Here is a 14,411-nt window from a genome sequence, read left to right on the forward strand (position 1 = left end):
GATGGGGGCTAGAGAGGTTTAGTTCAGTGGTTAAGGGCACTTACTGCTCTTCCAGAAGACCTAATAAGTGCAGTTCCCAGAACTCCCTCAGGTAGCTCACGACCACCTGGAACTGCAGGGATCTCTGACTCTCTTCTGCACATGTGGCAGACACTCACATAGATGAATAAATACCAAAAAAAAATAGACCAATAAAAGGGGTCTGGAGAGATGATGACTCAGTAGTGAAGAACACAAGTTATTCTCATAGAGGACCCAGGTTTGATCCCCTCTGCCCACATGGTAGCTCATAGCCATCTGTACCTCTAGTTCCAACAGCACCTGCATGCATGTGGTGCATGCGTACAAGCTCCCACAGCCAAACATACATGCATGCATACATACATACATACATTCGTGCATACATACAATTAGCCTAAGAAACACACCTCAGAAGGAAAGAACTGATAAGGACTCCGTTCCTTCTCACTCTCTAAAGCCTACCACACCTGGCCTCTGTACCCCCTGTACAGTTGCAGCAGTTCCTGCTGAGCCGTCCCACCATATCCACACTCTCTAAAGCCTACCACACCTGGCCTCTGTACCCGCTGTACAGTTGCAGCAGTTCCTGCTGAGCCGTCCCTCCATATCCACACTCTCTAAAGCCTACCACACCTGGCCTCTGTACCCGCCGCTGTACAGTTGCAGCAGTTCCTGCTGAGCCGTCCCTCCATATCCACACTCTCTAAAGCCTACCACACCTGGCCTCTGTACCCGCTGTACAGTTGCAGCAGTTCCTGCTGAGCCGTCCCACCATATCCACACTCTCTAAAGCCTACCACACCTGGCCTCTGTACCCGCTGTACAGTTGCAGCAGTTCCTGCTGAGCCGTCCCTCCATATCCACACTCTCTAAAGCCTACCACACCTGGCCTCTGTACCCGCTGTACAGTTGCAGCAGTTCCTGCTGAGCCGTCCCTCCATATCCACACCACCAAGTGCACAGCCCATCCTCAGCCACTCAGCCAGAGGACGAGGGACTCGGGTGCCCAGTAGGCAGTAGGCACAACGGTGTGCACCCTGTTGTTTTACCAATGACAACCATGGGTGTTGATTGGTCAACTTCTGCTCATAATATCTGTAGGGAAAAAAGAAAGAAAGAAAAAGACCCTCTGGTGGCGGGACCTGAAGGAAACAGTGATGCTTTTATTGTTACGTTCTGATTCACAGGATGAGTTACAAAGGTTCCGAGTTCCTCCTTCCTTGGTAAAAAGCCATGTCCACAGTGGGCAGGCAGACTAGCTCAGCAGAGAGGGTCTGCCTATGAGAGCTAGGAAGCCTAAAGGTGCCTGATTCGAGTCTTCTGCTGCAGCCACGGATCACTGTGCTCCGAGTTCTAGCTGAGTCCTGCTGAGAGAACATCACTGACTCCTCATCATGGAGCAAGGACTCCGCACTTGATAGACAAGTCTGAATACTGGGCCACAGGACCTTACACAGAGCGGACAGTGCGTCTCTGCTGCTGTTTTTGTTTCCTGAACCAGAGTTTCACTATATAGCCCATGCTGGCCTTGAACCCCTCAGTCTCCTGCCTTCCTCCCTAATCACCATGCGTGATTAGGTCTCAGGTGGAGGTACTGCCGCCTATCACATGCACGAAGGTTCTCAGCAGTAAGGTAGCCGTCCCCGCCGAGGCTCCTCCTCCTCTGTCTCCAAGCATGGTAGTCTGCCCATGATCTGAGGACATGAAGACACTGATCTAGATCTGAGTCACAACTTAAAATGGCACATCTGATGTCCTGGGCAAAGTGCACTTGGGCCTACAGGTGATGGGATGTCACTAAAGCAACTCCATCCAAGTCCCAGCGTGCCGCTCATTCTCACTTCCCAGGCACAGCGCAGCACCACAAGGGGCAACGCCACATCCTCCACTCTGCACAAGCTGCCATGACTTCCAAGCTTCCACGTGCTGGGTATGAGACCCTCCCAAGAGGTTGGTTTTATAAACCAACGAAAGCCACTAAGTTTCAGTGTGCCCCCATATTGTGGGATATACGTAAAGGACCCTCACGCTAATAAAAGCATTCCCTACAATGTACACATTCATCACACAGGCTAAAAACGAGCTAACATCACTTCAATAACTACCTTATACCACGCACAAAAGCTGCCCATATTTCAACCACTATTCCACAAACACGTGATGATTTTATCAACAACGCTCCTGGGGAGAAATTGGATTACATAGAAAAGTGTATGAAAGCCAGCTCTAACAAGCTCTGAAGGGGGTCAGATAGAACACGGACTCAGTGAGGAACCACCACTTAGGTACATCCAAAGACAACCTATTATGTGTCCCAGCCTAGCAACAAAACCCACCTACAGAGTGGGAAAGACAAAAGTACTCAAAGAAACAATGTCGTAGGACATGGCAAGCCCACACAGCGTAGAGCCTGAAAGTCTTTCAGCACATGAAAGGGAGTAGCCCAGGCGTTTACTCTGGGAAGGGCTCCCTCATAACCTCGTCTTGGCAGAGTCTACTGTAAAGTCTTATCGATAACTTCACCCAGACACACAGCACACACATGGTTCTAAGGGACCTTAGGGAAAGGCAGTGTGTACACACAGACACCCCCCATGGAGCTATGCAGCATGACACATGTCTACTGTTAACACCTGCACTCCCAGTTCACAGTTTGAAAATAACACTTTTCTGTTGTCTTCCTGATGAACATTAATTTTTTTTTCAAGGACAGGTTTAACTGCATGTCCCTGGCTGGCCTGGAACTCACTATGTAGCCCAGGCCTGTCTCAAGCTCCCAAGTGCTGGCATTAAAGGCGTGAGCCCCCACGCCCAGCCTGAGGAACATCTTGAAAGCCAATACTATAATCAGTCACCTGTAAAAGGAAAACAGGTGACTTCTCAAAAAAAAAAAAAAAAGAAAGAAAGAAAAAGAAAAAGACCAGCACAAGACGGACAATACAGGAGCGAGCTGGTCACGCTCCAAGTGTTGAGGAAGCAGCCCGTTCTGTCCTCAGGCTTCATGGCCATGCGCCCTGGGCCAACCATGTGGTCCCTGAGGTTTGCTCACAGACGTAACAGTCGGCCTCATGAAGGATGGCGATGCACTAGGGACTTGGTAGGAGACGATACACAGGTGGAGTGAATGTGTTCTTCCAAACGCCAGAAACCGTAGGTGACCGTGGCTTAACCAAGCTTCTCCCCAGCCTCCTGGCTCAGGCTTGGCAGGATAAGGCCTCTTTCCGTAAGGAGCGGTTGAGGAGGTTTGCACCCCACACCCAGAGCCACTCGGGCATATACTGTGCGAAGAGGAACTACAAATGAGAGACAAAGGAGATGTGGTTAGAGTCCCGAGCCATGAGAGCCGAAGAAACAACAGGTGCAGATCAGTGTGGGGTGCTCTGGGCACCCTTAGCTCTCATCAGGAAGTGCAGCCAAAACTGATGGAAAGGATGCGTTGAAGGAATCCTCCCTCAGGAGTGTGCCTTTGAAGCCCCAGTGCCTCATGTCTGTACCCTGAGGACAATCTGTTCAGGTTGCACTTGCTCCAAGGTAGCCGAGCTTACCAGCCTGCACCCCAGGGCCTAGGTAAAAACCAGTCTGGTGAGCTCATTGATGTGAACATATGCGCGGCAGCTAAGACACTGCTTTCACAGATACGGTCAAAGTGTCTTGCCACCCATTGTCCTCGAAGCTGCATCCCTAAGAGGACGGCGAGGCCCTGGAGCTGCTTCTGTTCTGTTTTTGAGAAAGAAAAGGTCTCACTCCATGGGCCAGGCTGGCCCTAAGTAGAGATCCTCCCAGCTCAGCCTCCTGACGACTGAAGAGATGCTAGGCTACCAAATCCAGCCCAAGATGACCAAGGCCGAGCCTCTCTGCTCACTGCTCTAGGTATTACCGACTCGGAAACAGCTCCCCAGACAGCTTCTTAGGCCAGCTGCGGCTCTGAGCTGCAGACAAGTGTGAGAAGTCACTGCTGACCGACTCACACATTTATCTTGTGGTGGGAAACTGAATTATCTTTATGTATAACATCCCCCAAAGTATTTACCTTTGTATTATAATCAGAAATTGCCCAGTGAAATTCTAAATTCGGGCACATCTATTTCTACTATAGATAATAAAAAGCAAATTACTGTAAATCATTTAGTTACTGGCCTACTGATCAAAATCACAATTTAAAATATTTCATAAATCTCAAATCTTTTCAGATGTGTGTGCATGAGGGCAGGGGCGGGGATGCCCAGCATAGTGTGCGTGGAGACCCAAGGATAACTTGTGGGAGGCAGGTCTCTCCTATCACGTGGGTCTTGGAGAGCAAACTCAGATCACCAGGCCTGGTGACAAGCACCCTGACCTGCTGAGCCATCTGGCTGGCTCGCAAGTACTCTTAAGATCTTTGTTCTGTCTGAACAACAATCACAACAAAAATCTTAGGTTCGCTTGTAGGTCTCCTGAGAAAATGAGTCCGAGAATGAAATGTGTAGAGACTGATTAGACACCATGGCTAAGAGCCCATGGCCCTGATGGCTTTCTGGACGGGGCTGTGCAAGGAGCATTTCCCCTTCAGGCCTCACCGGGACCTCTGCCCTGAAACCCCTACTGAGCACCCAGTATCCTCACACCCCACACACTCCAAAGCAGCCTGTTTCCTGTTTTAAGGGTGACAAAGGAAATTTGAGAAGTTTTGCATTAATCACCCCACATAAGCACCTCACCCTGTAACCAAAATCACTGAGAACATGGGGCATGGATGTGAGGATTTGCAACCCTCCCGCCCTGGTGCAGCTCACGGGGCTCTGGGCTGACGGCGGTGCTACCTGAATGGAATGGGACCAGTAGCCTGTGGTCCTTTTTGAAATGCCCAGGGTCGACACTGCATGCTGTGCATACACTCTCGGCGACGGCGCCAGCCACGGGCATCTGTGCAGGAAGCTGGCGGGCGCAGCCCCGCTGCTGGTCACGTAGAAGGGGATCAGGCTCTGCACAAAGATCCCCTTAGAGGCATACTCGTACTGCAGGGCTCGGCTGAAGTGGTCCAGATAGGCCTGGGGGGCAGAGGAGGAGGACTTATGACCTGGAAGGAACTTGAAAGCAACCCCAGGAGCAGAGAGGCTTGCCTGTCTCCACCTGTGGGGAAAGTGCCAACGTAAGCAACTGGGAGCTGCCTACTTTCCGACCAGCCCACGGGGACAAGAACCTTACCTTGGACGCAGAGAAGGCAGCCAGCTGTGGGGTGGGCTTGCAGCAGGAACCAGAAGACACGGTGACGATGGCGCCCTTCTTTCTCTCCACCATCCCTGGCAGCACGATGTGCACCATCAGGCTGGCGGCTGCGATGTTCACGTTCACGATGTCCCAGAGCGTGTCCTCGGGCACCTGGCTGAAATACTGAGGGTAGGGGTAGAATGCACCCACGTCGTTCACCAGGATGCCAATGTCTCTGTCTCTCAGGGCTTCTCGGATGGGGGCGTAAATCTCCCGGCCTCTGCTGAAGTCTGCCACCAGGACAAGCGTCTCTACCCTGTAGGTGTCGGCTATGTGCTTGGCCGCGGCCTGCAGCTTCTCCTCTTCCTGGCTGATCAGGATGACATTGAGTCCGTGGCTCGCTAACTCCTCCGCATAGGCCTTCCCAATGCCATCGGTGGCCCCTGGAAGGCAAGCCAGGAGCCGTGAACACGTTGAAACATGGTATCCTTAAAGAGATCCAACCCACTCCCTGTTGATCTCATCAGAGAAGAATGCACACCGGAAAAAGGCATTAACACCTGTCAGTCAAGGACAATGGTGAATCCTAACCCTGCAGACCCCCAGGCAGGGATTAGCGAGATGGCTCAGCGAGTAGAGGTGCTTGCTGCCCAGACAACCTGAGTTCAAATCCTAGGACCCACATGGTGGAAGGGAGGACTCCCACAAGTTGTTTCCAGACCATTCCATGTGCACAGTGGCACACAGAGACCTTTATGTGTGTGCGAGTGCCCACACTCAGAGCCCTGGAATAAGTCGCTATAGGAATCTGTTTCCAGACTTGCACCTGGCTTGCTCAGGTGTCCGGGTTTGCTTTCTAGGTCACAGAGATAAATCACCATGCAATTCAAACTGAGAACACTGACTGTCTCAGAGGAAAATTTCAAAACACAGATCAGGGCCTGGCGTGGTGGCGCACGCCTTTATTCCCAGCACTCGGGAGGCAGAGGCAGGCAGATTTCTGAGTTCAAGGCCAGCCTGGTCTACAAAGTGAGTTCTAGGACAGCCAGGGCTATACAGAGAAACCCTGTCTCGAAAAAAAACAAAACAAAACAAAAAACAAAAACACAAAGCAGGAAAGACATGTAGGGGGCGGGAAGGAGGGGCTGGGGACCAAGCTGGAGAAATGAGGAGTGTACTGGCTGGTTTGATGTCAACTTGACACAGCTGGAGTTATCACAGAGAAAGGAGCTTCAGTTGGGGAAGTGCCTCCATGAGATCCAGCTGTAAGGCATTTTCTCAATTAGTGATCAAGGGGGAAAGGCCCCTTGTGGGTGGGACCATCTCTGGGCTGGGTAGTCTTGGGTTCTATAAGAGAGCAGGCTGAGCAAACCAGGGGCGGCAAGCCAGTCAAGAACATCCCTCCATGGCCTCTGCATCAGCTCCTGCTTCCTGACCTGCTTGAGTTCCAGTCCTGACTTCCTTTGGTGATGAACAGCAGTGTGGAAGTGTAAGCTGAATAAATCCTTTCCTCCCCAACTTGCTTCTTGGTCATGATGTTTGTGCAGGAATAGAAACCCTGACTAAGACAAGGAGGATGCCAGTCTGAGGGCAGGGCTCCCTGAAGTGAGGTGAGAGAGCACAGAACGAGGCCTCCCCAGGATGCAGAAGACTCCAGTTAAGTTCTGTAGCTCCCTGTTGGAAGCATTGACTTAACGCACACCCCAGACAGAAAGGCCACCAAGCTGCAGTTACCACTGATGACCGCCCATCTTCCATACTGCTTGATCAGGTCGGGCCTGCTCCCCAGGCGAGGGATGAAGTGCAGCCTGACCAGGCTGTAGAAGTCACAGATGACGGTGATGCTCTTTCGGGCTGTGTACCAGGCTCCCACCAAGGCCAAGGCTTCCATGTAGCAATTGCAAGACCTGGCGATTTCCCTGTACAAGAGGTAGAAGCTGTCAACAGCAGCCATGGCGACCTGCAGGGACAGGAAGAGAGAGAGAAAGAGATGCTCTTTGTGGACGGAGCAAAACCAGAAGGAGCAGACATCCTCAGCAGGACGGAGGACCCTGGCCTTCACAGCTCTGCATTCACATAACCATTCCCGAGAGCAGCCGGCCTGAGACTGGGAAGGCATGACCCCACTGTGTAACACCGGTGGCTTAGGAAGTTCTTGCCTTCCAAGGAGATGATGCCAGAGAACTACTGAGCAACGGGATTCCTCTAAGACTCTTGATTCTGTGCTACCGGCGGCCTAAACAAAGATAAACTCGGGTGCCTACTTCAGAGCTCTAGGAGACACAACTATCACTGGGTAGCAGCCTGGGATGTATGTATGTGTTCAGCTCCTGGCATTATTCAACCAGCAAGTACAGTGGACCTACGACCTCAAAAGTAACTAATAAACAGTCACAGCACGTGGCCTTGGCCCCAAGAAACATGCATATTAAATAAAAGGGGCACCCCCACCCCCACCGCCAATGAGGAGCTGGTAATCTTTCAGGACAACACAGCAAGCACCCTCCCTTATTAGTTTGGTTTGTTTGGTATTTTCCTTCCTGGCCTCTAGGTTCGAGAAAGTCCCACGCATGTCTTCTAAGTGTATACACAGCAAACAGGCACTAAAGGGTGGACGTGTCACACATATAGTGACAGGTGTTACACATCCAAGAAACAGGCAGGCATTTAACAACTAAAAAGCAACCCTGCCTGGGTACCTTAGCCTACGAGCAGGGGTGACCCTGGAGAGGTGGGCAGAGGCCAGGCATGGTCCCGACGGCATCACTAAGGGCTGAGCTCCATCCTGGGCCACAGCAGATGAGGCGCTGTAGTCAGATGAGCCTAAAGGCTCACACACACATAGTGAGCCAGGTGAGATGACACACGGGAAACTGGATTTCAAACCCCTCCCAGAAAGAAAACATGAGTGTTGTGGGGATGACTTCTGGAAGGAAATTCCGCTAAAGCGAGAGGAGGGGAGTACAGAAAATAACAGAGGCAAAATGGTAGGATTTTTGGGGGAGGAGCGAGTCCTCTGTGTCTAAGGCACCTTCTGCTTCTAACCTGACACAACTCAAGCTCTGTCAAGTTTCCCAGGAGGGAAAATGTAACAAACTAACCACCAAGCCGGACCAGTGGGAGGCACAGGGAACCGTGAGAACTGACTGCCAGCCCGGGGCAACTAGGACTATACAGCCGGTGGCAGACAGCAGAGACACAGCAGCAAGCTGTGAGGCCCAGACCACAGGGGTGCTTCCCCAGTAAGCTCCAGATTTCTACAGTAAACTGTGAAAGGTCTTCTCAACCTGGAGTAGTGATGGGAACACATCATCTCAGAATCTGGGAGGCTGACCAAGGAGGAGGCCAAGATTGAGGCCAAAAAAGCTGGGCTGTACACATAGTAATGCCTTGTCTTCAAAAAATAAATATATAAATTAAAAAAAATATATATTAGGCCCCAGCTGAACTCGGTGATACACGCCTTTAATCCCAGCACTGGGAGGAAGAGGTAGGTGGATCTCTTCGAGGTCAATGCTAACCTGGTCTACATAGTAAGTTCCAGACCAGTCAGGGCTGCATAGTGATGAACCCTGTCTCCCCCCCCCCCCAAAAAAAAAAAAGCAAAAGAAAATCAGGCTCCATGACACAGGTCTGTCATCATCCCAGCTACTGGAGAGGCCAAGGTGGGAAGATGGAGGTTTAAAGCCAGCCTGGAACTTAAATGACAAACATCTAAGGGTGCTGGAGGTGGAAGTGTGGTTCAGTGGCTTGTCCAACATGAGGTCCTGGCTACAGAGGGGAGGAAGGGGGAAAAGAGAGAAGTGAGGGAGGGAGAGGAGGCAAAGATGGGGGTGGAGGGGAGTGACTGCTGAAGGTGCCTGACAGGGGTGGGGGGGAGGGGGGTGGGGGGAGTGGAGTGGGGCTGCTCTGCTCTAAGTCCTTGTCTACCCCAGTCTTCTCTTACCTCCCTGCTGCCAGCGCTGAGCCTGGTGCTACAGAGCTCCTCCTCTTCACACTGAGCTGTGGAGGAAAGCCCACAACAAACAAACCCGAGCTCAGCTGGAGAGACTCTGATGCAAAACTAAGAGCAAGAAGGCTTTCAAAACAAAGCAAACTCTTTGCAGCAAAGCAAGGAGCGGGTGTCTGGGGACAGTCCCCTGGCTTGCAGGCACAGGGGAGAGGCCATGCCTTCCTGGTCCTGACTCTTCTTCTTAGGGACACATCATCAAATGGGATGAAAATCCATCCAGGAGACCAGGGGATCGATGGCAATCTCTACTGACCCAACTGTGCCTGGAGCGCCGGCTGCTCACATCGACCCCTCGCTCTGTCTGTGGAAGGGTCACCCTCTTTCTGTACACTGCCTTCCTCAAGTCTCCTGCAGCACCCAACTTCCACACCACAGCAGCCAGCCTGTGTACTCCGGGCCCAGTGCCTGACCAAGTCTGGCTGGCCTGCCTGACCCTGGGTGCCCAACACTTTCTCCTGACCTGGCAGAAATGGCAGAAAGGAGAGGGACTTAAGGGGTTGGGGAGATTACAGGGCTTGGCAGGATTCCCCACCCCTCCCCCCAAGATGTCCCCCCCAGACCCTTCCCCCATCTCTCCACTCTCATGAGCTGTTTAGACAGTGGTTCCCCCACCTAGAGTGTGTGTTGACTTAGAGGCACTGGCAGCCCTGAGGCTCTGGAGCCTTGACTTGAAGAAACGCCACCAGTCATTTCTCCCAGCCAGGTCAAGGTGAGTAAACTGACAGTCACTGGCCTCACACAGCAAGGTGCAAACCCAAACCACTCAAACAGGGCAACCAAGGCTGTCCGTGACCCAAGGCAACTTGAGAAATCAATCGGGAGCAACCTGGCCCATATGCCTGGGGACCCACAAAAAGGTAACTGGCCGTCTGTGAGGTAGGGCATTTGCAGGGTTGTTGAGGGAGGGGGCAAAACCAGGACCTGCATGGGGCACTTCTAAGAGACCAGTAAGAACCCTAGGACAAAGAGAGAGGGTGTGGAGCCAGCCAGCCCCCATCCCACAAACAGTCTTGAGGCATGACTGGACATTTCCACGTGTCCTTCGATGGGGACAGGAAGGTGAGAGGCAGAGCGAGTGACATGACCACAGTCTCCACAGGGTCACAGTCAAGGGCTGTGAATGACTCTGGGAGGCAGCAAGGTAAGGATAACCTTCACTGAGGTCTCCAGAAGGACCCTGCCGGGGCTGCGACTTCTGTGTGCTGAGGTGGCTTTGGTCTCTAAACTGCTGAACTATGAAGTAATGATCACTTCTGTGACTTGTTACAGAAGTATGGCAGACACAGGGGCAGATGCCAGGAGGAAGGAATGGACAGACAGATAACACACTGCCAGTCTGGAAGACACTGCACCAGGCCCTCGACCACAACTATCGAGTTTATGGGGAAGCAAGCCCTTTGCTCTTGGACTGAAGGGTGAGACTAAGGCTAGGAAGGGCTAAGGCCTCCTTGCCCAAGGCACCGCAGGGCACGCAGGCATGGTACTTGTCTTCTGGCTCTGCTGTTCCTGCTGAGTCCACACTGAACAACAAACCCCAAGTCCTGCTTAGCCTTCTAAGCCAGCTCCTTCTTGGTTCAAAGCCCCAGCCAGCCTCGAGGACCAGCCTCCTCTCTCCAAGCCTAAGGACTTCACCTCAATCAACCCAACTCTACCCTCTACTGCTCTCACATAACATTTCACTTCTGACTCTGCAACTGGAACGTAGGCTTCCAGAGGTCAGGAGCTGTGTCCAAAACCAATTTCTCCATAATTAAAAGGTGGGGAGGGGGGCGGGTGTGGTGGCACACCTTCAACCTCAGGACTCAGCAAAGCAGAAGCAAGCAGGTCTCCGTGGGTTCAAGAACAGCCTGTCTACAAGTGAGATCCTGTCTCAAAAAAGAAATTTTTTTTTAAAGAAAAAGCAACTAGAAAATACATTCAAAGCATATAAACCTACTATGCACAGTTCAAAGGAAAATAAAGCACCTACTCAGTGACCAGCCCAATAAAAGCAGCATTCAGTGAACTCCAGGCTTCACCCTTGTCTCCTCTTCTATACTGAAGGGCACACCCTCCCAAAAGCTGGGTTTGCTTTTGTTGTGGTGGTGGTTTTTTTTTTTTTTCTTTTCTTTTTTTTGAGACCCAGGCTGGCCTTGAACTCGCCACCTTACCTCAGTATCCTGAATGCTGGCATCACAGCCAGTACCCCCAGCCCACTCCACTTCACAAGACTGCTGAGTACTGCCTGTCTAAGCGGCTCATGAGGAATCCCCAGTGTCCTGAGCTGACCTGCGTCCTCCTTTCTGGAGACTTCTCTACCAGCTGAGGTCTGAGCTGCCACGTACGACGATGCGACACGCCCACATATAATTCCTGTCCACGCCACCAGCAGCCCAGGGTGGTTTTGTGCCTTTCTGTACAGGGCCACCACTCAAATTCTTAATCATGCCTTGGGAACTGGTGCAGACATTCAGGAAGGGATGTGCTGGGCCACGAGGCACTCAGGGCTGCCACTCTACCTTGCCAATCCTTCCCACAGTGACAGGCCTGCCTCACCTGCCTCACAGGTGGGTGTGCACACTGCCGCCTCTGCGCCACCGGCAGGAACACCCAACACTTCACCCTCAAACAACAGGTTATAGGAGTGGTTAGTAAAGGGCCAAGACTCCTTTGAACCACAAGTGCTGCTGTTTCTGAATATCTGAAACACCTGTTCCCATGTTTGCTGCTCCTCCTATCATCAGGTCTCCTTTCCTGAGAGGGAAATGACAAGACTCCTGGACACAGGCTCTCTCTACTATCTCTCTCTAGCAGCTAGCAAGGCTGGAGCTGGAGGTCTTTGTTTCCAAATCCCTTCCTGTACAGGCGGGGCTCATCACGTTTTACTTCATACTGCAAACCCCGGCAGGGAACCTCCTCACAGTATCTTCTAGAAGTTCTCCTGATGGAAGTCTGTAGACCTGGATTTTGTAATGCTGGAGACTGGCTTTCATTTCTCTTCTGCAATGGCAACACGAGCCAAAATGCTGTGTATACAATATCTATGGCCTCAGTAAATACAATATTGCCTTAGTAAATCCCATTAGATACTGTTTGTGCCAGAGCTCAAGTTTCCTTCTTGAAGGGAAAAGAACTTTGTATCAGCACTCTGGCAAGCCTTGCCCTTGCAAACCCTGACATTCCAGGGGTTCCTTACCCTCCTCCATCTATTTTAATCACCGATTGAATCGACAATGAGATGGAGAAAAAAGAACAGCAACATAGGAACCGGAACCCAGGACTCTGACCCAAGAGCCAATACCCCTGAGCCCCAGGTCTCCACCTAGGCACAGGGAATTAAGGCAAGTGCAGGCCACTCCTAGGCTCTCATCCAAAATAAGTGACAGTTTTTGCTTGCATTAAAATTTTACAAAGTGGGCTCCTATCAGCCTAACTCACACTAGCCGAAAGATGAAAACTGCCCAAACGTCCGTCCAGCAATGAACAAAACGTGGCCCGTGCACGACACTGTGGAATACTGAGCTCTGAAAAGGAATGGGGCATGAGCGCACACTATGACATGAAAACATGAGGTTGGGGGACACAAAAGACCATTCAGCATACGGTCACATGTATAAAGCGTGTTTGCAATAAGGAAATCCAGAGACACAGAAAACACAAGGGGCAAGATGAGCCCAAACTGCAGCCCATGAGGTGGAATCCCTTTTTGTGGTTGTGGAAATTATCTGGAAATAGGGCGGTGAAACCTACCTAACTACAAAGTTCTGAATTGTACATTTCAAAATGGCTAAAATGATGGATCTCGTTACATGAATTTTGCCTCAATTAAAAAAATATGCACTGGGGACTGGTTAGATGGCTCAGCAGATTGTTTTTGCTGTGCAAGCTTAAGGACCTGAGCTGAGGTCCCCAGCAGTATCTAAGAGTGGGTATGTAAGCAGAACCAATTTGTAATTTCAGTATTGGGAAGAAAGGAGCAGACGAGAGGACCCTGGGGGCCAGTCAGTCAGTCAAACATAAAGAAAACTCTTGAGTTCTGTGAGAGACGTTTTCTCGAAAAATAAGGTTGCAAGTGACAGACACTGACCCGTAGCCTCCACACCCACACATAAATAAACAACACTCCCCCCGCCCCAACACACACACACACCCTCCACTGATAAAGTAACGTTGGACATGGCGCGTCTGTAATATTTTAGCAATGACTAGGGTCACTCTGAAAAAGCCATCCCACCCTTGGGAATGAAGTTACAACACCACCACCTGTAAAAAGCGGCTAACGCTTCTCCCCTACAACGAGAATTCGATGAGGTGACGCATAAAAAGCATTTGCAACAGTGCCTTCCCGCCACCCCTCAATAAACCGGAGCCACTAGGCAGGATCATCGCTCAGGGTTCGATGCTAGCGACCCCTATTCGTACTGACCCGAGTTTATGAAGAAGCTAAGAGCGCTGTCCCCGCGGCTTCACTTTATCCCCTTCCTCAATCGCACCCGGGTGTACTACACAAGAGGAAGGAAACGGACGCAACGACATCCCAGGATCTCAGCGAAGGCTCGGCCCAGAGCCCTGGCAGGTGGTCGTTGAGACTCCCCGTGGGAACCCGAACCCGCTGCGGTCACCGCCCAGGGGTGCGGCTGAGTCCTGGTAGCAGAACAGGGACTCCCTGCTAGTGTCCCATCCCTCCCCAGTGGCGCCGGGCACGGCCCAGCGACTCTGCAAAACCCACCGGGCTCTGCAGAAGCTGCGCGCTTTCTTCAGCAGCGCGGCCATTCTGCATCAGTCCTGAGACTTAGAACCTACTTAGACCTAGCGACCAGGAATAAAGGAGGATAAAGAGACACCGACAAAAGGGCCGTCCCGGGGCGTGTCGCCTGTGCGAGCCTCCTGCCGAGGACCAGGCCCGGGACACCTGCTCAGGGAGCTGAGCGGCTGCCTAGAGCGCGGAACCAGAGTTCCCCGCTACGGGGCGCGGCGGGGGGGAGGGCGTTCCCGAGGGTCGGGGTCCAGGGGGCGTGGCCAGGGACGGAAGCGGGGCGCGAGGGGCGTGAGGGGCGCGGGCGCAATACCTGCAGCGAGAGGCGCGGTCTCCGAAGCCCGTCCCGCCCGCTGCCCGCGCGGCCGCCGCCCCGGGACACCACCGCAGGTCCGCTACCCACGTGATCCGCGCACGCGCCCGGGTGCAGTTTCCCCCGTGGCCCCCCCTCGGCTA

General features: G+C 52.2%; 1 protein-coding gene across 11 annotated transcripts; it reads right to left on the bottom strand.

Moving 5' to 3' along the window:
* Nucleotides 1-1,154: 1,154 nt before the first annotated feature.
* Hsdl1 (hydroxysteroid dehydrogenase like 1) lies at nt 1,155-14,391 on the bottom strand. Of its 11 annotated transcripts, none has more exons than XR_001778478.2 (6): nt 13,929-14,177; nt 9,155-9,210; nt 6,943-7,127; nt 5,206-5,651; nt 4,821-5,130; nt 1,155-3,314 (listed from the first exon to the last, which is right to left on the bottom strand). XR_001778478.2 is itself a non-coding variant. In XM_006531397.4 (6 exons), the coding sequence occupies exons 3-6, from the start codon at nt 7,160-7,162 to the stop codon at nt 3,216-3,218; spliced, it is 993 nt and encodes a 330-aa protein (XP_006531460.1). In that variant the 5' UTR covers nt 7,163-7,168; nt 9,155-9,210; nt 14,269-14,391; the 3' UTR covers nt 1,155-3,215. The 11 variants fall into 11 exon arrangements, 7 of the variants coding, with proteins under 7 accessions (XP_006531460.1, NP_001365946.1, XP_006531456.1 ...); XM_006531397.4 differs by lacking the exon at nt 13,929-14,177 and adding an exon at nt 14,269-14,391 and having other exon boundaries at nt 4,821-5,048; nt 6,943-7,168; NM_001379017.1 differs by lacking the exons at nt 9,155-9,210; nt 13,929-14,177 and adding exons at nt 13,626-13,843; nt 14,269-14,352 and having other exon boundaries at nt 4,821-5,048; nt 6,943-7,168.
* Nucleotides 14,392-14,411: the final 20 nt, after the last annotated feature.

This window comes from Mus musculus, chromosome 8 (assembly GCF_000001635.26).
Source record: "Mus musculus strain C57BL/6J chromosome 8, GRCm38.p6 C57BL/6J".
Lineage (NCBI taxonomy): Eukaryota > Metazoa > Chordata > Mammalia > Rodentia > Muridae > Mus > Mus musculus.